The 23,080-nt window shown below is 37.2% G+C and overlaps 1 protein-coding gene across 1 annotated transcript in view; it reads right to left on the bottom strand.

Moving 5' to 3' along the window:
- The window catches only part of SMG1 (SMG1 nonsense mediated mRNA decay associated PI3K related kinase), a 119,919-nt gene that overhangs the window by 65,609 nt on the left and 31,230 nt on the right, over window positions 1-23,080 (bottom strand). Inside the window, 11 exon segments of the mRNA XM_037911357.2 lie at window positions 972-1,102; window positions 2,102-2,371; window positions 3,043-3,144; window positions 3,997-4,221; window positions 5,938-6,111; window positions 7,141-7,238; window positions 8,162-8,234; window positions 8,332-8,457; window positions 11,397-11,610; window positions 14,369-14,427; window positions 19,639-19,775. Coding sequence (XP_037767285.1) covers window positions 972-1,102; window positions 2,102-2,371; window positions 3,043-3,144; window positions 3,997-4,221; window positions 5,938-6,111; window positions 7,141-7,238; window positions 8,162-8,234; window positions 8,332-8,457; window positions 11,397-11,610; window positions 14,369-14,427; window positions 19,639-19,775 — 1,609 coding nt within the window.

Here is a 23,080-nt window from a genome sequence, read left to right as displayed (position 1 = left end):
ACCACAAGACATACCTTGCAAAATACTTTAAGTAATGAGCGACACGAATGGTGAGGTAATATCTTTTATTGGACCAACTTCTGTTGGTGAAAGAGCTTTTCGTGCTACAAAGAGCTTTTCTTCAACTTGTCTCTTTCACTAACAGAAATTGATCCAATAAAAGATATTACCTCACCCACCTTGTGTCTCTAATATCCTGGGACCAACACAGCCACAACATCACTGCAAGCATTAGATAACAAGTGACCAATCATGTACTATTAATTCCAAGGAGGCACAGGAGCAACTTGTGTCTCAGCAATCTGTTCCCCCCCAGATTTCTTCTACTTCAAGCTGGATTTTTTACTTCACTCTTGCAGTCATTAGGACATGTTATGACTACTTGCTGATCTGAAATCTAGAAGTTTTTTATTCATAGGTATTTTATCCCTAATACAACAATTAAAATCTACTTTAATTTTTGCAGTTGCAATGTACAATGTTTCAGTTAATGTTTGCATGCAAGATGCCATACAAAATGAAGCATAGTTTAATGTGTACTGAAAAGAATACGCTAAGTATCAGAGGAACCATGTAACATACCAGAGGTTAATTTTTTTCAAAAAAGGAAAACCCATTAGTTCACATCATAAACTGCTTGCAAAATTATTTTAGACACACTTAAATTAGAAATTATAAAATAAACCTTAATTCTCAATCTTAAAACTATCTAAAATTATGTTTCGCACAAGATTTTTAGGAAACTGAGAATATGCATGGCCAATTTCAACCTAGAACCGTTTTTCATGGGTGATCTCTAGTACCTATGAAAATAAAATCAATGAAAATAAGGATTTATAAGAGAAATGGTGGCAACACATTGATTACACGACCATCAGTGCTGCTATCGTAAAATTCTTCCCTAAACTCAAATACAGTTTACATCTATCTATTTATGCTCTTAAATATTAATGCCTTAGTGATCTTCCTACCTGGTACAATGTGAATATAAAGTGTAGAGAACTGCATACTGGACAGCAGGAAAGTGAATGGCTATGTCACTGTGAACAATCATCAAATTCTTACTCAACAGTGCAAACACAGTTGGAGAAAGGGCCCACATCTACAAAACAATTGTAATAAAAGCACAAAAGTATGTATGTAAAGGATATTGCTATCAGCCATATTTACATGTATCTGGTTTATAAAGAAATAAATGGTCAAATTTGCTTTAAATAAAAAAATGTAATGCTGAAATCACAAAAAACCTGTTGAAATTAGGACATTTTTACTAGTAATCTTTACTGTTTTTGTCTATCTAGAATTTCTCAAATGTGAATGCTGTCCTGCCCATAGTTGAAGAAACACACATCTGTCTTTTCTGATGTAAAAGTTTTCTTTAAAAGGTGATGCAAGGGTACTTTGAATCAAAGTGGCACAATACGGAAGTTGGAGACAGTGCAGTTTTCTATATTTTTCTTTCCTACTCGGTAATTTCTATATACTGTATTCAAATACAATGGCAGATTTGGGGTTTTTTTGGCTGTTTATATTTTAAATGATTTAATGAAAATATATCCTTCATATTTCTGACCTTGTTTGCTAATCTTCTACTTTGCTGTCCCCATTTTTTTTTAAAAGCACCCTATACATACACTGCCCCAAAAGGTTTATATTCTACCTTGAAAAGACAGAAAACACGACATCAAATGCAAGGTAGCGTTTTGTTGTCAGTGAGGATCACTGCAAGATATGTCAAAACTACTTTAGTTTCTTTCTTTTCTCATCAAGATAGTAGAATGTCCTGACGGTATCAGAAGTAAATATCATCACCCCAGTAAAGTACTGTAATGTGGAAGTTATATTTCATCACACCTTTAAGACTAGAAATAATTATCTCAAACAATTTTGCACCATGGAAGTTATTAAAATTCCTCCCTCAAAAGTAATGAAGTATCAAGAAAAAGACACCTTAAGTACATATATGCACGCATGAAATGAAGATTATATGCATTATATGAATCCACAGAGACTTGTATCTATCAATAAAAGCCAAACATTATATGATTTATTGAGCAAAAATTAAAAAAAGTATTTATTTTTACTGCAGTTAAACACTTACCCCAATCAATGAGTTTTTAGCATTTCCAATAGTAGTTAGGGCACTGAGATCAAATATAACTACAAACTTTGCATTAGCCACATTGAATACATGGTTCTTAAAAGCATCATGCTGGATTTCAGAACATGCCTCAGGAAGTTGTAGGCTACAAAGGAGACTATTTAGAGCACAGGTCATTTCTCCCAGAATCAACCTGTAAGCAGTCTCCAAAACAGGAATGTTCTTCAGGCTCAATACTGCTTGATAGACAGCAAGGGCTGCTGCAACAACCTTGAAAATGAAAAGATTCAAAATGTTATTTAACAGTGAGATATTTCTGAAGTGAAGCTTTCTTGTTAGATGAAAGAAAGACTTATGAACATGTATGGTCTGACAGTGTCTCGCTCTTCAGTTTATTATAATTAACAGTTTCTTTAATTCTTCTAGGCAAATTAAGCTGATCATTATTTTAGGGTACCAAAACTACACCAGCCAATAGTAAAACATATTAGACTATTTGCCACAAGTAGATCAACTTCCATTCAGAATCAACTGCAAAACTAAAATTAAAACTGAGTTAATCTTAAAATATATGCTAAAAGCCCTACTAAATAAACTTTGAGTTAAGATATATTTAGCACGCACACAAAAAACCCAAGTAAACACTGGATTGTAATCCTTTTCTTTTCCACCTTCCAATTTATATTTGTAATAAATGATGCTGTGCAAATTAAAAAGAATTCTCTTCTGTCTGGTATGTGATAAAGTATGTTTCCTCACATGCCACAACCGAATGAACAATAACCAAACCTGAGTTTAGGCTTCTGTTTTTCTAATGAGTTCAGACATCTACGCAACTAACTGTTCTTCTTATGGGCAAAATTCCATAAGACAATATACCACTCCTCTAAAACAGTATTAGAATTGCTATAGCATATTAGTAGCAACCATCCACTTCTTACCTCTTTCTCCTTATGGTAACGGAGTACAAGTAGTTTAGATTCTGGTACAAACAATTTCTCTACAAATGTCGATGGCAATTTTGTATTTATTTGTTCAACAATCTAGAGACAAAACATAAGCACTGATAATATACATCTTCAGTTGCCTGAATTCTTTATTCAGACACATTTATGGCACTAATTTACAGAACTTAATAAATCAGAACCCCTTAAAGATATTTATAAATATTTGACTACATTAGAGTTAAGAAATCAGTTACATAGATACCGATTAGTTACTTTTGTAAGTTAATGAAAAAACATAATTGCTCTGCCAAAATTCAATATTCAGAGGACAGGCTATTTTTATGCTATCTTGTCAACCGAAGTGGAACTCAAGCATATGACCAATATAGATTGCTGGACATAAGTTCTATGGTAATGTGCTAATATGGTTATTTAGCCAATAGAGGTTAAAACAGTTATTTAGCCAACACACAGGTTGTTGAGATCAATATTCTGAAGTCATCCGCTATCCAAAGTGTTTAGCCATGGCAGAGTGACTGCATAAACATACTAAATCCTAGTCTCTCTGGCAGTTCATCAAAAATACTGCTGCTATCAGTTGCAGAGGAAAGTTAACCTATTGGTTAAAGAATAGGCACTATCCAAAGGTCAAAGGAAAATTATTTTGGATAAACTGGAAACTATTCAGTAATAGGACTAAGTAGGAAGGCTATCAGCACAAGCTCTACCAGTTTTTCAAAATGATTACAAACATTTGATAGGTTTTTGTTTGTTTTGGGGGTTTTTTTTTGGGGGGGGGGGGGGGATACAAGACACTGAAATAGAAAAAAAGGAAACAAAGATCACGATTTACTGTTAAATCAGTTTGTAATTCAGGTGCCTGAATGAGATATGTTAAATATTTTTTTCTAATTATAAAGCCCCACAAAAATGAGAATTTGTATGTACCAGTGTCAATAAATTCAAGACCGAGATGATATAATCGGTACCACAAGTCTGGCAATTCTCCAGTTGATCTAAGCCATATGTGATGACCATGTCACAGTGTATAGTCATACTGGGGTCCAGACTACCAAGTAAAACCCCAACACACTCATTGGCAGCGGTCAATACAGCCTCAGAGAAGAACACTTGGTTTGCTGTAGTCACACATCTCATTACTCTGTACAGAACCTGGAAAAGAAGGAAAGTGAATTCAAGTCAGTTTAACTAGTACTGGATGTTATTTAAGCATAGGGGAAAAACCCACATCCATTTGAAACTACACAGAACCAGAAATGCAGGTTAGAAGGGACCTCAAGAGGTCATCTAATCTCCCCCATCCCCCCATGATGAGGCAAGATTAAATACATCTAAAACATCCCTGCCAGATGTCTATCTAATCTGTTTTTTAAAAACCACCAAGAATGAGGATTCCACAACCTCCTTAGGTAACCTGTTTCAGTGCTTAACTATCCTTAGAGTTAGAAAGTTTTTCTTAATATCTAACCTAAATCTCTTGTGCTGAAAACTAAGCTGATTACTTCTTGTCCTACCCTCGATGGACAGGAAAACAACTGAACACCACACTGCTTGTAACAACCTTTTACATATTTGAAGACTTCTGTCCCTCCTCAGGGCTTCTCTCCTATAGACTAAACATGTCCAGGCTTTTTAACCTTTCCTCATGTTTTCTAAACCTCTTATTTTTGTTGCTCTCCTCCAGACTCTCTCTATTTTGTCCACATTTTTCTGAAAAGTGTGATGTCCAAAACTGGACACAGTACTCCATCTGAGGCTTCACCAGTACAGAGTAGAGTGGAATAATTGCCTTCCATGTCTTATATATGACACTCCTGTTAATAATCTCAGAATCCAACACTACTCTGCACTGGAGCAAGTTCTTTGTCAAAATAAATATTAAAAATGCTTAATGTGCATTTATATTTTCATTAAATACAAAAAATGCAACAACCCCAAATTTAGCATAATTTTAAAGACAATGAACTAAAAAGCACAGAAACAGAGTTAAAGTAATTACTTTGGGTCCTTGAACTGAAGTCAATGTTAGAACTTCTATTGCCTTCAGTGAGAAAAGAACTGGTCTTCTTTTCTTAACTTGTCCCACAAGGGTTTCATATTTCAGTGCCTATGCACATGTCACTCAGACAACCTTAGATCCCAATAATGAAATCTGTGCAGGTGGACCCTTAAATCTGGGACTCCTTGCAGGCATATCAATGGGATTCTGTACAGGCATAGGTCCACCCACTCAGATTCAACTGCTGAATCAGTACCTTATTCCTGAGTGTCCTTGTTTTGATTAAATTGGATCCTTGTTGCGATTAAATTGGATCCTTGTTGCTTTAACTGTGATTGTAACCCATTAATTATTTTTGTATTACCAATGTAAGAACAAAAGTCACCTTCTCATACTGTGCAATAGTATCTATTCCAAAAGATACTCTAAAATTAAAACTTCTTATATACCAGATTTCAACTAGATGAAGATTAGAAAGGGATAAAGTATAAACCTTTAGCTGGTTATAATTATACTCCAGTTTTTTTAAAGCATCATGATAATTTGCACCATGATAATTTGAACAGATCATAACAAAGGTCTATAGCCAGGTCAGACTGAAAAACCTTTGGAAAAATACTTACATCAAATACATTGTGGTTTCTGGTACATATAGCTATCACAGGTCTCTGTCACAATCACTACTAATATTAAATCAGATTCTATGAGCTGTCAAACAAATCTAGTCCTTCAGTAAAGTTGACCATGAGTACATTTGTACACTGCCAAATTTTTCAAAAATATGGATGCTGGGTTTCATTATTATTTACAATAAATTTACCAGCAAATATTTCTTAATAAGTAGCATGAAACATGTTCTGAAATCTTACATCAGTTACATATGCTTCAGTAATTGGTTGTCCTCTAATTGGGCTGAAGCGTTCCCCAATACTCCTCACCACAGTGCTGAAAACCCGAAGAAGTGCAGCTAATTTAGGTAGTGATACTGAAGGAGGAGGAATATCTTCGTCCACTGATTCTCCAGAGGCCACATGGCTGAGGTCCTAGATAGGAAAATTTATGTCATTAAGTAGTAAGTACAAGCAGTTCTAATATAGACAAAATATATATAAAATTCAGTTTTAATATCAGACGTATCCCAAATGTATCACAATAAATATGACAACACTAAGAAGCCCACAGTTTTCTCTTTACACTATAGCTTCAACAAGCTGTAATTATACTTGTTAATTAAAGATGACAAACACCACAAAATGTCTTGAAAACTGTATTTACATTAGCTCTGTGTATACAGTCACCACAAATTTTAAGATAGATTACTGGTGTACAAATTACAGATGCATTATTGTTGTAATTTATAGCAAAATAAAACCAGGTACCATATTAAATAAGATTTAAGAAGCAACTTTCTTTTTTATGTCGTCCTTTCAATTATTGTGAACATCTCAATGTCATCTCATCTGTTTTAACAGGAAATCATGACGACGACAACATTACAAACTAGCGGAAAATGCTAAGAAAAGCTTGTCTCTCTCACCAACAGAAGCTGGCTGGTTCAATAAAAGACATTACCTCACCTACCTTGTCTCTCTAAGAAAATGCAATATTGCACCCCAGTGTTTCAATATGCATGTCTTAAACACATCCCAGAGCTAACTGACTAAGCTGTTACAAAAAATCATTGTTTCTTCCCTATTCCCATCCTCAAAATTAGACTTCCTAAAAACAAGAGGGGCTGACTTTAATGGGGCTGGAATTTCATCCAAGAAGCATATCAGTATGCAAGCACCTTTATATTTTATTTTATTTTCTAAAAGCGTATGCAGCATTTGAGTCCCCTCCCATCAACCCCACACCTTACTTTCAACATACTTTCTATAAACTTAACAAAACAAGGTAATATGATCAGACACACAAGGTGGGTGAGGTAATACCTTTTATTGGATAAACTTATGTTGGAGAGAGATGAGTTTTCAAGCTTACACAGAGCTCTTCAAACAGGCCTTTATGGCTATAATATATCTTAATTATTTTAGAACTCTTAAAGCTGCTTTACAATAAACTTTGCTTACCTCAGCATATGCCTCCATATCCTCTAGAAACTGACCCAAAAGTGTGGTGGAAAAAGCAAGATCAGCTACCCAAAATGGCTCCAAGCTCTGTAGCCATCCTGTATAAGTCAGACCAAGTGAAACAGATTGTTACAAGCAAAGTAGAACACAGGTATAAAATTTCAGATACATATTACTGAAGGATGGAAAAGATGACTCATTTAAATTTCTCTCTCTTTTTTTTTTTTTTTTTTTTTAAGAACAAAATTATTTTTATTTATAATTATCTGTATTACAGTAACCCAAGGAGCCTCAAGGAGATTGGGGTCATACTGGGCTAGACACTGCATAAATACATTGTAAGAAAGAGTCTACAATTTAAACAGACAAAGGAAACATTAGTCCCCTTTTACAGATGAGCACCTGAGGCATAGAGAGATTAAGTGACATGCCCAAAGTCATCACAGGAAGTCTGTGGTAAAGCCAGAAAATTAACTTGTCTCCTGAATCCCAATCCATCCTTCCTTTTTTTTAACACATTATTTTTAAAAGGTGCACAAGAAGGAGGTTATGTTTTCAGAAGTTGCTTGAGGGTTGATAACTATAAGAATGCATTAATTTTCTCTAACAGAGAAAGCAAATGATGTTTAAATGTAGGCTGGCTAAAATGTCCTTTAATTAAATTTTAACTAACTGACATGAATGGTATATGACAATAGGTTTTTTGGTTCTGAGTTCTGTTAATACACTAAGTCTCCCATATAACCAGACTTTTTGTTTTTTGTTTTTATGTAAACTCCTTTACCCCATGTGGGAAGGAACTGCATTGGACTTAATAATTAATGAATGCCACTTACATGGAGGGGCTGCCACTGACTGACAAGAGGCATCCTCTGTCTGGGGATCAGGCAGGTTGCCTCCACAGCAGTGTGCGTGCAGTGGCAGTGAGTAACGCTTAGAAATAAATCCACATCCTCCACAAGGTGGAGCAGAACACTAATAGTAGGTCATCACATGTAACGATTTTGTAAGCCAGACTTACCAGACACCTGCTGTGTCAGAGAAGGTTTCTGAGTGTGATCTATATGCCACCCAACCAATATGTCAACTGTGTCCTTGAAAGCAATGAAAAAGGTAAATCACCTATGTGATGTGCTATGTCAATGTTTTATACAATAAGAGGGGGCAGAAGAAATTCAGGCACAAGCTTACCCTAAAATTGGTGCTGAAAATATGTGGGTAACATCGGGACACCAGAAGGATGCACTTGACACATTTGCACAGTAACTCTGGTGTATCCACATTTTCTAGAATGGACTGCAGGCTGGTCATCACAAGCTTAAAAAGAGTCACAAATTAAAAAAGGTTACTAGTCATTTCAGCTTATTCAAAAATATTGAAAAGTCATGAATGCTGTTAAATCAATTGTAACCTTGACTGGCATAAGAAAGGTCTGATACAAAACAGATGGCTGCTCATTGTTAAGATTCAAGCAACAGGTACTTGCATAGCATTTTGATGTATAGTATATATTTTCTGCCTTCCTATGAAACATGGAAATGCCAAGGTGTGAAAGGGGGGGAAAGTGATAGGTTAACAATGACAAATTTATTTAAGCTTACTAGGAATTACAGAGACTAATAAGGCTACCTGGGAGAGGGTTTGCATGGTGTTAGGGTTTCCAACGAACTACAAAAGACTTGAAGGTTCCCCTAACAATTCTTCTAACACTTGCCTGGGCTGAACGTGTGGATGGGATTCCAAAATACCTGAGGTTCACAAAGGGCTTGTCTTCACTAGACTTTTTATATCCAGTTAGGAGATATTTAACATTCATAAAGACTAAGTGGTCACTCTTCACTTTGATCCAGGCTACACGCATTCATGCTTTAGCCTAGGGAGAAGCCTGGTCTTTCCTAAGGCCTGGCCTACACACTTACAAGTTACATCTACATAGCTACACTGATCAGGGGTGTGAAAAAAAAACATACCCCATATCACACAGCTATGCTGACCTTCCCCGCCCCTCCCCGTGTAGATGCAACTATGTTGACGGAAGAATGCTTCTGTCAACATAGCTAATTTCATTTGTGGAGGCAGTGTTCCTACACGGATGGAAAAACCCCTTCCAATGTGAGCGTGGCTATGCCAGCATAACCCTGGAGCACAGACATGTCAATAGAAGGGTTTTTCCCATCAATGTAGGAACACCACCACCCAAATTAAGGGTATGTCTACACTACACAAACTACAGAACACAGCTACAGCACTGCAGCTTAGTGGTACCTAGGTTGATGGAAGAACTATTCCATTGACCTAGCCACAACTACACCAGGGTTAGGTCAACCTAATTACAGTGCTCAGGGGACGAAATTGTTCACAGCCTTGAATGGCATAGCTATGTTAACCTAATTTTTAAGTGCAGATCAAGTCTCCAGATTGTAGACACAATCTAAAGGTAAAGCATAAACTCATGCCTTGTTTCTCTACAGTTTATCTTGACTTAACTGACTGACAATTAACACCTTTTAAAAGACAGTCTGAATACTTTTTACCCAAACATTTGGGGTTTACTGTAGGCTGATCCCCAGGGTAAATCACAAATGTTTGAGCGACTGTCTGGAGAAGGCGAGGGTGGAGCTATAGCCACGCCATAATAAAACATTTGAGAGATGGAAAAAAGTGTAAGGTACCTCAGGCCAAAGGCTAACTGAAGCGACCACTAAATAAAATGAGCTCCTTGACCATAGTTAGCATTTTTTCCTTACAGACTTCTTCCACTGAAGGAATCCTCATAAGTGACCGTGGAAAAAAAAGTTTAGCATTTCAAAACGAGCGTAGCAACTATGCTACAGGTGTGGGCCTGGTCTACACTTAAAACTTTTGTCAGCATAGCTATATCGGTAAGGTGTGTGATTTTTCTCCAACCTTGACTGACATAGCTATGCCAGCTAAAGCCCTAGTATAGATGCAGTTAAACTGGTAAGAGTCCTTAGGCCTGGTCTACGCTACAAAAGGTTTGCCAATATAGTTATTCCACTATAACTATTCTAGCATACTCTTCTAATATAAATGCAACTTATACTGGCAAAAGAGTTTTACTGCCAGTACAACTCTTACCAGTTCCCTGAACAAAATAAGCTATACTGGCAAGATGAATTTTCTGCCACTGTACCTGCTTCTATACTATGGCTTTTGCCAGCATAGCTGTCGGTCAAGGATAGGAGGAGAAAAAACAAAAACCTAGTGTAGACACAGCTATACTGGCAAGAGTCCTTTTGCCAGTAAAGTTTATTTGGGAACTGGCGTAAGCTATATTGGCAATAAAACTCTTTTATTAATATAATTTCTGTCTACACTAGAAGGTTTGCCAGAATGGCCATCTATACTAGGGCTTTTGCCAGCATAACTATGTCAGTCATAATTATGCCAGCAAAAAACTTTTAAATACAGACAAAGCCTTACTCCATTTTAGAAACTGGTTTAAGCTATACTAGCAAAAGAACATCTCCATCTAGGGCAGTTTGCCAACATAACTCTACCAGTATATCTATACCGGAAAACCCTTTTAAGCGTAGGCAGGTCTCCCAACCAAAAACAACCCAGGGAACTGATGAAATCATGAACACTCACAAGAACAAAACGGGATGAAGAGTAAAAAGGTACAAATTAAAATACAATGCAAAAACAAGCTAGTGCTCTGGTGGACCTTCCAGCCACCAGGCTTATTTTAAATATTTCACAGCCCTCATACTGGACAGGTGATATTTCAGATGTCCCTGTGACTGAAAATAATTTTTCAAGGGGAGAGAGGGAGGGTCTGGCAAGTTTTGCTGCCAAGTCTTCCAGTTTAATCAAGTAAAAAGGTGGAAAAAATTGCTATAATAACCAAGAGCAGGCAGCAAGGTCACAAGAAGTGAGATAAAATAGTAGTTTTAGTTCTAAAATACTTACAGACTAGATATTAACCAAGAACAGAATAAAGAAGGACATTTCACACATCCTTACTATATAAAGATTTTTCAAACTATAATCCAGACATCAAATTCAAATCACATTTTTAAAGGAAAAGTAAACTTAAATCTCAAAATATTAAACTTTTCTATTCCAAACGTAAAATGTGTTTTTCCACAGGGTTATGTATCTCTATTATTCTAACACCCTGACTGCTTACTCTTCATGTGTTCATTTTAGTAAAAGCAATGATTTGATTCAAGCTGTGCATCAATAAAATACCGGAAAAGCAATAATGCCCCAATTTTAACTTTTATTCTTACCTGCATTACAGATGAAAAGGCTTTCTTTTCTCCCACAGTCTCTAGTGCTTTGTAGGTTGCACACAAGTAAAGAAGTTTAACTTCATCTTTAGTGGATGAGCTAAATTTGCTAAAAATCCATTTAAAGATCTTCTCAGCCTCGTAGCTCAAAGAAGCACAAAGAAGGCCAAGAGAGCAAGCTCCCTCTTGTCTCAGTTCCTGAAGCAATTTGCTACTGTATTTATAAAAAAAAAAATTAATTTAAGCTTTCAGAAGGTAAAAGCAGTTAGACCTTTTTACACAGTGAACAAGTACAAGAACAGAAAAAATCTTGAACATATTCAGTAAAAAAGTTTGCACAAGCAATCATTTCTAATGCAAAAAAGGCATGTATATATGAAGCTATTGTATTCCTTCCACTAAATAGCTGCACCAGCCATTTAGATCAGTTATGTAAAAATGAATAATAAGAAATGGATTTCCACTAAACAAGTCTATATAAGTATGGAAATACTACAGTTAGATTGGCAAAACTATTTTAGACCTGCCATCTGATGAACAAATCTCCTCAAGTAAACAGACAGCTGACTTTAGATACAAGAATACATAGCAGAGATAAAGTTCAGGGCCTGGCTACCTCAGACACCGCCTCTCTCTCATGCTCCACTTGCAACAGATTCTATCTACTCAGGTGTTCTTCTGGCAACCCTACAAAATGACCTTATTGTGGCCTATGGCAATGCACTCTTAATGGGAGATCCTCTGGAACTCACTCCCTCTCACACTACATGAAAACTTATGTCTGGCCACTTTCTAGAAACCATGTAAAACAGTTTCCATTTAGCTTTTAGTTGGACTGTGTTTCTTCGCTTGTATGAAGTTTGTCTATTGGCCAATGGGGGAGGCTTAAAAAAATACTAATTTATTTTTTATATGTAACATTTAATATTAATTTTATTTTAATTTAAGTTATAGCACATAGGTACCAAGGTTGCATTTGGCATAAAATTTCTGTAATCTGTATGCTCCTATAATTAGATATTCAAATGAGTAAAACTTGGGTTCTCTCGCTCCCAACCCCCCAAGGATAACTTACTTCCTTTACATTATAATAAAGCTCCAGTATTCTAGGTATAAAATTTAAAAACTTGAAGAGTCCAACTATTTAATTCAGCCAGCAGAAAACACAGCAAAATAAAACTGACAGATTCAGAAGCTACTGTCGTGAAATTGAACTTTCAGGTTAAGTTAAAAAAATGCCAATGCTTAATGTCTGAATTATTTTCATTATTAGGAACCTAGGAATTACGTACAATACCAGATCAAATCAGCAGTCTGTGTAGATCAGTATCCTGTTTAGCAGTTGCACTAGATATTTCAGAGAAGGGTGCAAAAAACCCCATAGCAGACAATGACGGAATAACCTGCTCACAAAAGAAGCTTCCTTCTAACCCCTGTCACTTAGTGGGTTTGCTTATGCCCATACACACACACACCTTCTAAAAAGGTATTTTGAGTCTAATGCAATTATGGATGTTCTTATTTACCCATACAAACGGATCACTCTCTTGAGTCCTACTTAAATTCTTAGTCCCAATGATTTCTAGTTGCATTTAGTTCCAGAGGTTAGTTATGTAAAATTCTAGTTGTTAAAATTTTACTTCCTTGTAACCATATCTAATGTCCCCTTCATGTATAGCGACAGAGACAAGAGGGGATTTGGGTGTCTGCAGAAATTTTGGAAAAAAGCTACTATATAAACAAAGGAGTAGGAAACTATTATGGAGAGATGCAAATTGCAGATGGATATAATACGAAAGAGTTTTTGAAAAATAAGCTCAAGTTAATTTTTTTTATTTTGTAGAATTTGTTCATGAAAGATCTCCTGAATTTGAAACAAAAAAATGTCAACTGAAGAATTATTTTAATATCTGAACAGGGATATTAGTGACTTTTACTAAACAGCGGTCAGCTCAATACACATCGTGAAACAGGACCAGTAGCTTTGTGAAAGTATCCTTGGCAACTTGTAAGGATTAGGAAGTTGATTGTAATGCAATACATATAGTGTATCATGTTGGATGAAAGCCAAGAGAGGCTTTCTGCTGCAATGACCACCAAATAAAAGTTTGTCAAAATACCTATGGCTACTAATGGGCATTTATACTAATCTTACATACTAATCTATATTTTAAGTATACCAATTGAGAATAAACAAGTGTCAATGATGTTATAAGAAAAGGAGTACTTGTGGAACCTTAGAGACTAACCAATTTATTTGAGCGTAAGCTTTCGTGAGCTACAGCTCACTTCAACGGCTGTAGCTCATGAAAGCTTATGCTCAAATAAATTGGTTAGTCTCTAGGGTGCCACAAGTACTCCTTTTCTTTTTGCGAATACAGACTAACACGGCTGCTACTCTGAAACCTGTCAATGATGTTATAGAACCTTTCAGTTACAGGGATAACAACAAATAACAATCACGTTTCTACATTAAAATTCTGTCCATGTTATTGTTAAAAGTAGCATCTAAGATTTGAAAAAAAAGTAAACACCTCAGAAATATAAGGTGTGTGTCATTTTTGCACTTCAGCAATGTGGGTGGGATATTCTGACATGTCTAAGAGTTGGAACCCCAACTCCCTTAAGCATTTTTTAAAATCCCACCCTACTCATATAGCTTGTCATGCCTATGAAGTATTACTTCATAGACAGTTGGAGAAAAATATGTCTTTTTGCACTGTGTTTACTTTGTGAAACTGACTCTACATACTTCCAACAGTCAGTTTCACCTTTGCTGTTAACACAGGAGCAGAAAAGTACTTAAAAATGTTTAAAAGGATTTTTTATTTTAAGTCAGGGCACAATATTTGAAAAGGTGCTCTATAAGAAAATAGACATTTTAGAAATTAGTCAATTTGAAAACATTCAAGTAGACAGTTTCCCTTTAAAACTTTTGGACTGCTTCGTTTTTCTAACTTATTGCAGCTTACCTTTCATTAAGCACATCATGTATGGCAGTCAGGATATTATCCAGTTGTTTAACTAGTACCTGCAATAGTTAAAGGATATACACTTAAAACTGTCACAATTGCTACTGCAATTTAGACCCTTCCTACACTCACATTAAAACATTATTAGCAACAGTGGACTACTATTATATCTTCCCTGGACATCATACACAGCTATGAATTATTTTAAACAGATTTGTAATATTGTGCTACAGATTATGTTTCATACCTATCTGCACTGGCTAGAAAAGCTTACTAACATGCTGCAATTAAGCCTAAACGTAGTTCTCACTAATACTGTTGCATCACAAACATGAAGAGAGCCTTATCTCCAGTACAGTAGAACTTTAGAGTTACAAACACCAGAATTACAAATTGCCCAATCAACCAGACACCTCATTTGGAACCGGAAGTATGCAATCAGACAGCAGAAGAGACCCAAAAAACCCCAAAAACACAATACAATATTGTGTTAAATGTAAACAACGTAAAAAAAAAAAGGAAAGCAGAATTTTTCTTCTGCATAGTAAAGTTTCAAAGCTGTATTAAGTCAATGTTTAGTTGTAAACTTTTAAAAGAACCACCATAATGTTTTGTTCAGAGTTACGAACATTTCGAACCTCCATTCCCAAGGTGTTCGTAACTCTGAGATTCTACTGTCATGTCTTCTACGGGTACACAATTTTGTGCTGACCATCAGGTATATCAGCAGAATAACCCTTTAATTGATTAGTTAAGGCTGGGGGGTATTTATTAAAAAAAATAAAAAATAATAAAAAAAAAAAAAAGCATGTTTTGGTAGGTGATCCTAACTTTGGAAAACAGTAACATCTCTTATTCTGCAAAGGAAATTATTGCTGAAGCTAGAGCAATAGTTACTTGCATGGTATATACTGCAATGCACGGTCAAACAAAAATACATCAACTGCAATAGTGTTAGGCACTATAACAAAAAACATGACATGTTTAAAAACTAATACTCCTACTTTTATGTTTTTTTTTATTTATAAAACATGTTTACCTTCTAATGTGCTTGGGGGAAAAAGTGTGTGGTCACTTCAAAAAATCTTACATTCTGATCAGTGCTGATCCATTTCAGAAAACAATGGCAAAATGACTGAGGGACTGTGTGCTCGACTCCCTCAGAATACCATGGTGTCATTATAAAACAAGTTGGGGAACCTTTGCTTCTGGGAAAGAAAGTATGAAAAGGCACAGGATACCATGGAACAAGGAAGGGAAACACTTATGCAGGCTTTGCAAGACAGAATGCAAAAACGGTGGTGGCATCTAGTGCAGGGGTGGGCAAACTACGGCCCGGAGGCCGCGTCTGACCCTTCAGACGTTTTAATCTGGCCCTCGAGCTCCTGCCATGGAGTGGGGTCAGGGGCTTGCTCTATGCAGCTCTGCTCCGCACATGGCCCCTGCCCCTTCCTCAAGCGCCACCCCTGCAGCTCCTATTGGCCAGCAAACAGGGCCAATGGGAGTTGCAGGGGCAGCGCCTGCGAACGGGGCAGCGTTCAGAGCCACCTGGCCACACCTCTGTGTAGGAGTCAGAGGGGGAACATGCTGCTGCTTCCAGGAGCTGCTTGAGGTAAGCACTGCCTGGAGTCTGCACTCCAACCTCCTCCCATGCCCCAACCCTTTGCCCCAACCTGGATCTCACTCCTGCCCTTTGAACCCCTTGGGGTCCCACCCTCCTGCACCCCAGAGCCCACACCCCCAGCCGGAGCCCTCACCCCCTCCCACGCCCCAACCCCCAATTTCGTGAGCATTCATGGCCCACCATACAATTTCCATACCCAGATGTGGCCCTCGGGCCAAAACGTTTGCCCACCCCTGATCTAGTGCCTACAGATATTATGGCTCACTAAAAATCTTTGTCTTGAGTAGGTTTTAAAGTTTTGGCTCAAGATTATGTCAAGAACATTATCCGCTCATAGCTAAAAATTTCAGTGATGAAAAGTGTACTTCCTGGAATGGTCTAAGTTAAAGAAAATATTTCCTTTATAAAAATATTAAAAGTTGGACACTGTGGAGAGGCTTTGACAATGTTCTGACAGGCCACGTGTGAGAAGTATGATACTTACTGTTCTAATGGTTTGTGGGTCTACCCTAAAACTTCCTTCACTGTTGAGTTAAGGACAAGTTTGATGGGCATTAGCACTGTGTTCTGAGAAATATATCTGCAAGTCTACTGTATCTTCCCTAGTGTTATGAAAAGTCTAAATTAAAAAGATTATGAAAAACTGAGGTTGGACTGAGGATGGAGAAGGGCACGGGGAAGAGGTCGACTAATAAATAGTGAGAGCCTGAGCCAAGATCCTACAAATAAAATGATATGAAGAGATTTTTAGCAAGTCCTCATATTTTCAGCTAGGCTAACCCTTAATTTTGAAGTCCTGCTTTCATGCTAGCAAACTAAAATGATGACAGTGCTCTCAACTGTCCCATTTTGAGGAGTCTTAACTTCTCCCACAACAAAACACACACACACACACACACACTTATACTCCACCCCAAAATAAACAACATGAAATGCTCACAGATGCCCATCAGTATTTTTTTCTCTGAGTATACGTGTGAAAAATCCCAAGGCCACTGGAGAGCTTGACAGATACAACTAAGCCTAAAACATGTAAGATCCACAAGGGGTGGGAGGGAAACAGACCTATGTTAGATTCCAAAAAGATGTTTATAAATACATGTGAACTAAAATTCACATGTAAAAGTAGTCTGACCTCCCAGCTACTTATGCTTAATTTTTATTCCAATCAGCATCAGATAAGACTTTTTATGAGTAGTGGGTTCCTTCAGAAGTTTTAACAGCATTGTGGCTATGAAAAGCATAAAACAGGCATGCACTTCACTGGGAGTATTCTTATGCCTTTATTTATTTTTTTAAAGACATATATATAATAGCTCCTCTCACATGCCTGATAGACAATAGGAATCCTTAATGGAATATGCATTTCCTGGTTTTTAATAATCAAGACCAAACACAAGATTTATTCAATAAAAGAAGATACTCAATATGATGCAGAAATCAACACCACACTGATTTTCAGAAGGAAACTTTACAGTTACTGTAAAATAAGCTAAAGGAGAGTAACTGATGTAGGTCTCATTTGCATGAGAAAAGTGCACTGCTTTAAACTTTAAGAGGGAAAAACATTTATATGATTTTCAAAAGAAGCCTCTGATGTTGATAGCAAGACTGTTGAACTCAGCACCAATTGCTGCAGAACAGGAAATTCATAAATATCCCATGTAGCTATTTTACCTGCATAGATTCATTCTCTCGCCAACAACTAAATACTGGAAAATTTGCTCTTTGTTTCTCACACCTCAGGTCTATAATGCCAAACCTTTGTAAATTGCAGAATGGGATTAGAAGACTCTTACTGTGTCTAACAGTGATTCAGAGGAGGCAAAACACTTTCTTCCAGAACAAGGAAGCCCTAACCACCAGAATGTCTTTGAGAGGTATACTGTCTACTGAATCAAGGCTGCCTTCTCCAAGAAACAGTAATATTTCTGTTGTGGCCAGACTGGATGCCTTCATGGTAGCAAATTTGTATTTAGAGGAGACAAATGCAATGTCTTCTCTGTTTCAGTTCATTTTTAAAATACTAGATGGGCTCACAAAGCTATGACTTCTAACTTGCAAACTGGACTTGTGCCCCTTATGGTAGCGGACCTAAAATAATCAACACAGACAATATCTGAACTCAGTCTATTGCTAAGATATCAATTAACAAGTGCAGCGCAGTCTCATGGTAAAGGCCTGCAGCTAGAGTTTCATCATGAGGACTGCCTTCCGCGCCCTCTCACAGCCGAAGTCACTCAACAGGCAACCCTGCCTCAATTTCCCCCCTTCAAGGGGCTCCTTAAATAACACCCCTTCTCCTAGGATCTAATTTATTAGCATGAAAGGCAAAACTATACTCAGTCCTGGGACTTCTCTTCTCCCCCCAGCTCTTTCCTGTCTTGGCAAGCCACTCTCAGCCCCACCTGGCTGAAGTCTCTCTCTTCCCATGGAATCTGCTCTCCCTGGCCCTCAGCCTTGTTCTCTGTCTTCCAGGCCCAAACCCTTCTGCCTGGACAAAGGTCTCGTGTGCACAACAACTCTTTTACAGTCTCTGTCACAGCTTCCTCTGGTTCTCTCTCCCTGAGCATCCCCTCTCTCTGCAGGTTCCTGTTGCTCTTATAGGGAACTAACCTGATCCCTGCAAAGGTGTGCCTACTTCCCAAAGATTGGGTGGCCCCAGGCCTCTCACCTTTAAAAGGTGCAAGCTATCCTGTTACACAGGATCAAGGATGAAGTAAGTCAGAGGGCTGCAGTGGAACCAAAGCTATTTTGCCATAATCTTTCCTATTTGGGCAAAGATAGTAAGATGGCTATAGCAAAATTAACTCCATGTGGAGCCCTCTTATGACCTTGCCCCTTTTAACTGGCTTTAAGTCTGGTTTGCAACACAGAGACTGCCCTTTAATCATTAACTATCAATCCAATCCTGGTAATGGACAGGATTCAGATTTATTATATTATACAGTTAACGATGAGATTTTGCTAACTTGGCAGCGATTCCTGGAAGGAGTAGTAGGTTCATGCTTCAGTGGTTCTATTTTGCCCTTCAGAGAGATCTGAGAGGTTGGTGTTAAGCAAATGTTCGTTTTTCTGAAATAATCTATCACGCAGGTTTCACAGGATTCTAATCTATCACCCGTCCTGTTCAACAGCTGGGAAACTACTGGTGAGACAATGATATTTGCATCAAGCTAGCTCATATTTGAAATGGGGATGGGGTGCTTCTGGTTCCGCAAGTACCATTGTAGGAAGTTCTTCCCTCCCCCCATCTGTGCATTAAGTGCATTTTTACTTGCATAATTTCAATGCAAGTAAAAATGCACTTGATGCATCAAGAAAATATTTCCAGGAGCAGTCAGAAGAAAAAGAACAGACTGACTGCTGTACAATGGATGTCGTATTTACATCTTAGGCTCACACGTATTTTGTGGTTTTGCTTTGAGGCAAATGTCTTAAGTAATCAAGCTATAAATCATTTCCTGAACACTACAGAAAAGGCACATGGCCCAGAAATGTTTACCCTTTAAAAAAAACAAAAAAAAAACACAAGTGCATTAACCCAGCCTACACTTCAGTAGTCAAACGTTTAGAAAATTGATTTAGAAAACGAACATATTATACATTTTAATGATACATGGAACTGCATGTTAACATTACTAACCAGTTTGTTTTCTGGTTGCTGAATAAATTCTTTCAATTGCTTTACAGTAGCCAGTCTTCGGTCTCTGTCGTCTTCCCGAGTAATTCTCCGAAGAAGATTTGACAGTCGAGACTCGTCAGAATAAGACAACGATCGCTCTGAAAAATATTTTTTTCTCTATAATGGTGTATGAGTATTTACTAAGCAAGCTGAACTTAAATTCATGGGTATATTTTAATAGCATAGCCATTTCTTGAGAAAAAACAAAACCCAGTTTTATTTTTGTTTTTACCTTAGCCTCAAATTAAAAAAATGAAATAGAAAAATGGGTTCAGATACCTGAAAATTTCTTCTCTTTAGCAAACAGTACACACTCTATAATGTCTCTTTGGTCTCCTTGTTGCTCTTAGGCAGAACAAAACCTGTGGTTACAGCATTAGGCTAATCCTGCCTGTTGAAGAGCAATAACTTCAAAACAGAAATAAATTTAATTTTATGATGGATTAACAATAAGAACAGGTTAACTGTTTTGAACAGCTCTGTTTTCCTGCCTCTGCAGCAGGGTCTTCTACTTATAAAACAAAACAGAATACCTTTACTGTAATTATGTCTCCACTTCTTATAGGATCCTATTCTCCCTAACTATTAAGAGAAAGGAAGTTTTCAGGGGAATATAAAACTTTCCTAATCTCCAGTATATTCAGGCCCAAAGATCTTAAAATGAAATCTTAGTAGCTGGTGTCCCAAGCAGGAGAGATTTTAACTGGAATGAAACAACACATTTTCAGGAATTCAGAACAGTAGAACACAGATTTGACAATCATTTTTATTAGTACTCATAAAGAAACAAAAAATACAAAATGTAAACAATTTACAGCTTGTATGTTACCAAATACCACCCATTTCACAGGCTATTCAATAAAATTATGCAATTTTACAGCTTGTCAAAGATGCAAGACTAGATAATACAAAAATAAAACAATACTGCACAGAGACAACATGTTAGGATTGAGGTAACAATAAAAATACACACAAATAGCCAAAAAAGGGAAGGACAGAACTGGGGGGATGAAAGGAGAGGAAAAAAAGTAGAGGAGTCAGATAGAATGGAAGTCTGTATTCCTTGAGCTGTCTGCATTCTTTATCCAAGTGTATCAAGAAACAGGGTCCAAATTTCTTCCAATTCATATAAGCGCTCTCAATTTTGGTAAGATATTCTTTCTTTCGCTGCTCACTCAGACAGGTCCGAATACTATTGCTCTATTCCAGGCATAAGCCTACTCCTTCATTTTTTGTAAAATCAGGAGCATCATAATCATGGCAACCCTCAAGAATCGAAGTCTTGTGGTGGAGTTAAACCAAGCATAGTAGGTACATAACCTAGGAAATAATTTTAAACTGAGGTCTGGTTGAAGAAGCGTAGCACTTGCGTCCACCTCTTTCCACAGCTGCCTGAATGTTCGACAGTCCCATAGCATGCAGAAGGGTTCCTTTTTCTCTATTACAGCACCAACATACATCAGAGGACAAAGCCCTCATCTTGCAAAACCTCCGTGGAGTCCAATACATTTTGAATAGAATCTTTTGCTGTATAGGGCATAGCCTGAGATCCACAGAAGCATTTGTAACATTCTGTAATATGCTCTGCTACTGAGATTCTTTTAAGGGCTGTGATAACTCACCTTCATATGCTTACACAAAGAACTCCAGACTAAAGCATATATAAAGCATATATAGCAGACATGGACTTGGGGAGTTTATGAGGCATTTCCAAGGTTTCCTGTCACTCTGGGGCCTTTAGCAGGCTTAGGGCATCCACACCAAACTGAAAGATTAGGAACTGTTTTCGTTTGAAGTACTGCCACTCCACTGAGGGTGGCAGGTCACGTTGTTTTAATGTTAGAAGACAGACAAATACAGAATTTTTAATCTGTAAAATAGGCATCATACTTATTTCTTCCATCCTCTCTGTCTTGTTTAAGACTCCAAGATCTTCTGGGCAGGGACTGTTTATAATATATGTGTATGTACAGAGCAAATGGGGCTATGATCTCAGTCGGGGCTTCTTTTGTGCCACTGTAATATAAAATAAATGTAAGTTAACAAGTTACTACTACATGCAAACCTTTCCATCCAAATGTTGTGTTGAGTATGGACTCCACATAAGTTTTGTATTGTTTAGTGAATGAGTGATCAATTTACTACCTGACCAGTACCTTCATTTGAGATGTACCATCCCATGGTCCACAAGGTTATTACTGATAGGTGAGTTGGAGCCCTATATAAGATGACAGGTTTCAGAGGGGTAGCCATGTTAGTCTGTATCAGCAAAAACAACGAGGAGTCCTTGTGGTACCTTAGAGACTAACAAATTTGTTTGGGCATAAGCTTTCATGGGCTAGAACCCACTTCATCAGATGCATGGAGTGAAAATACAGGAACAGGTATAAATACATGAAAGGATGGGGGTTGCTTTACCAAGTGTGAGGTCAATCTAATGAGATAAGTCTATTAACAGCAGGATACCAAGGGAGGAAAAATAACTTTTGAGGTGGTAAGAGAGTGGCCCATTGCAGACAGTTGACTCCATGCATATGATGAAGTGGGTTCTAGCCCACGAAAGCTTATGCTCAAATACATTTGTTAGTCTCTAAGTTGCCACAAGGATTCCTCATTGTTTTTGCTAAATAAGATGGTAACCTACTAGCTTCAGAAATCTTGATGACTCTGCAGTTGTCTAAAATTTGTCAGATTTATTTTACACGGAGAGAATCTTACCAAATGACATCAGAACTACTCCAGAACTATGAAAAGTTTGGTTTACTTCGGAAATAGAATCTATGTTTGGTACCTGTTTGTCTAAGCAGAACAAACATAAGTGAGTCTCCCCTGAGATCCCTCACTACAAATCAGGTCATGAGAAGGTGAAAAGACTGATAAATAAAATGTACAGTGAAACCTAAATCAATTTTCAGTAAATATTTTTAATATCAGATAGAAGAACTGAGGAAAATGAACTGCTCATCTATCAGAAGTAATAGAGAGTCTGCTTTAAGCTATATCTTAACATCTGGATGGATGGAAAATCGTAGTCATTACTATGAGAACAAACAAGGATAGAGGAAACATGCACTCCACATGGATTCATCTTTATCCATACCACAGTGATAAAAAATCCCGCACTTGTACAATCTTAATGAGAATTAGGAGTGATTTGTCCAACCTTGTTCTAGTGTTTGAATACCAACAGGCATACATAGACTTTATTCATAATTCTTTCTTTGATGAGAAAGGCATGTTAACACTGGGGAAAAGAGAATAATTAGATAACCTAAACAACCAGACAGCTAACTTCTATCTGGTAGGATCTTGATATGGCATTGATTCCTATGCTAGCAGATTCTTCCTGTGTGGAACAAACCAATTATTTCCCAGAGATTGTTGATCCTCAAATACATGGTAT

Source organism: Chelonia mydas, chromosome 10 (assembly GCF_015237465.2).
Source record: "Chelonia mydas isolate rCheMyd1 chromosome 10, rCheMyd1.pri.v2, whole genome shotgun sequence".
Taxonomy (NCBI): Eukaryota; Metazoa; Chordata; order Testudines; family Cheloniidae; genus Chelonia; species Chelonia mydas.
Note: the sequence above shows the minus strand (reverse complement) of the source record. Positions and strands in the feature narration are given on the sequence as shown.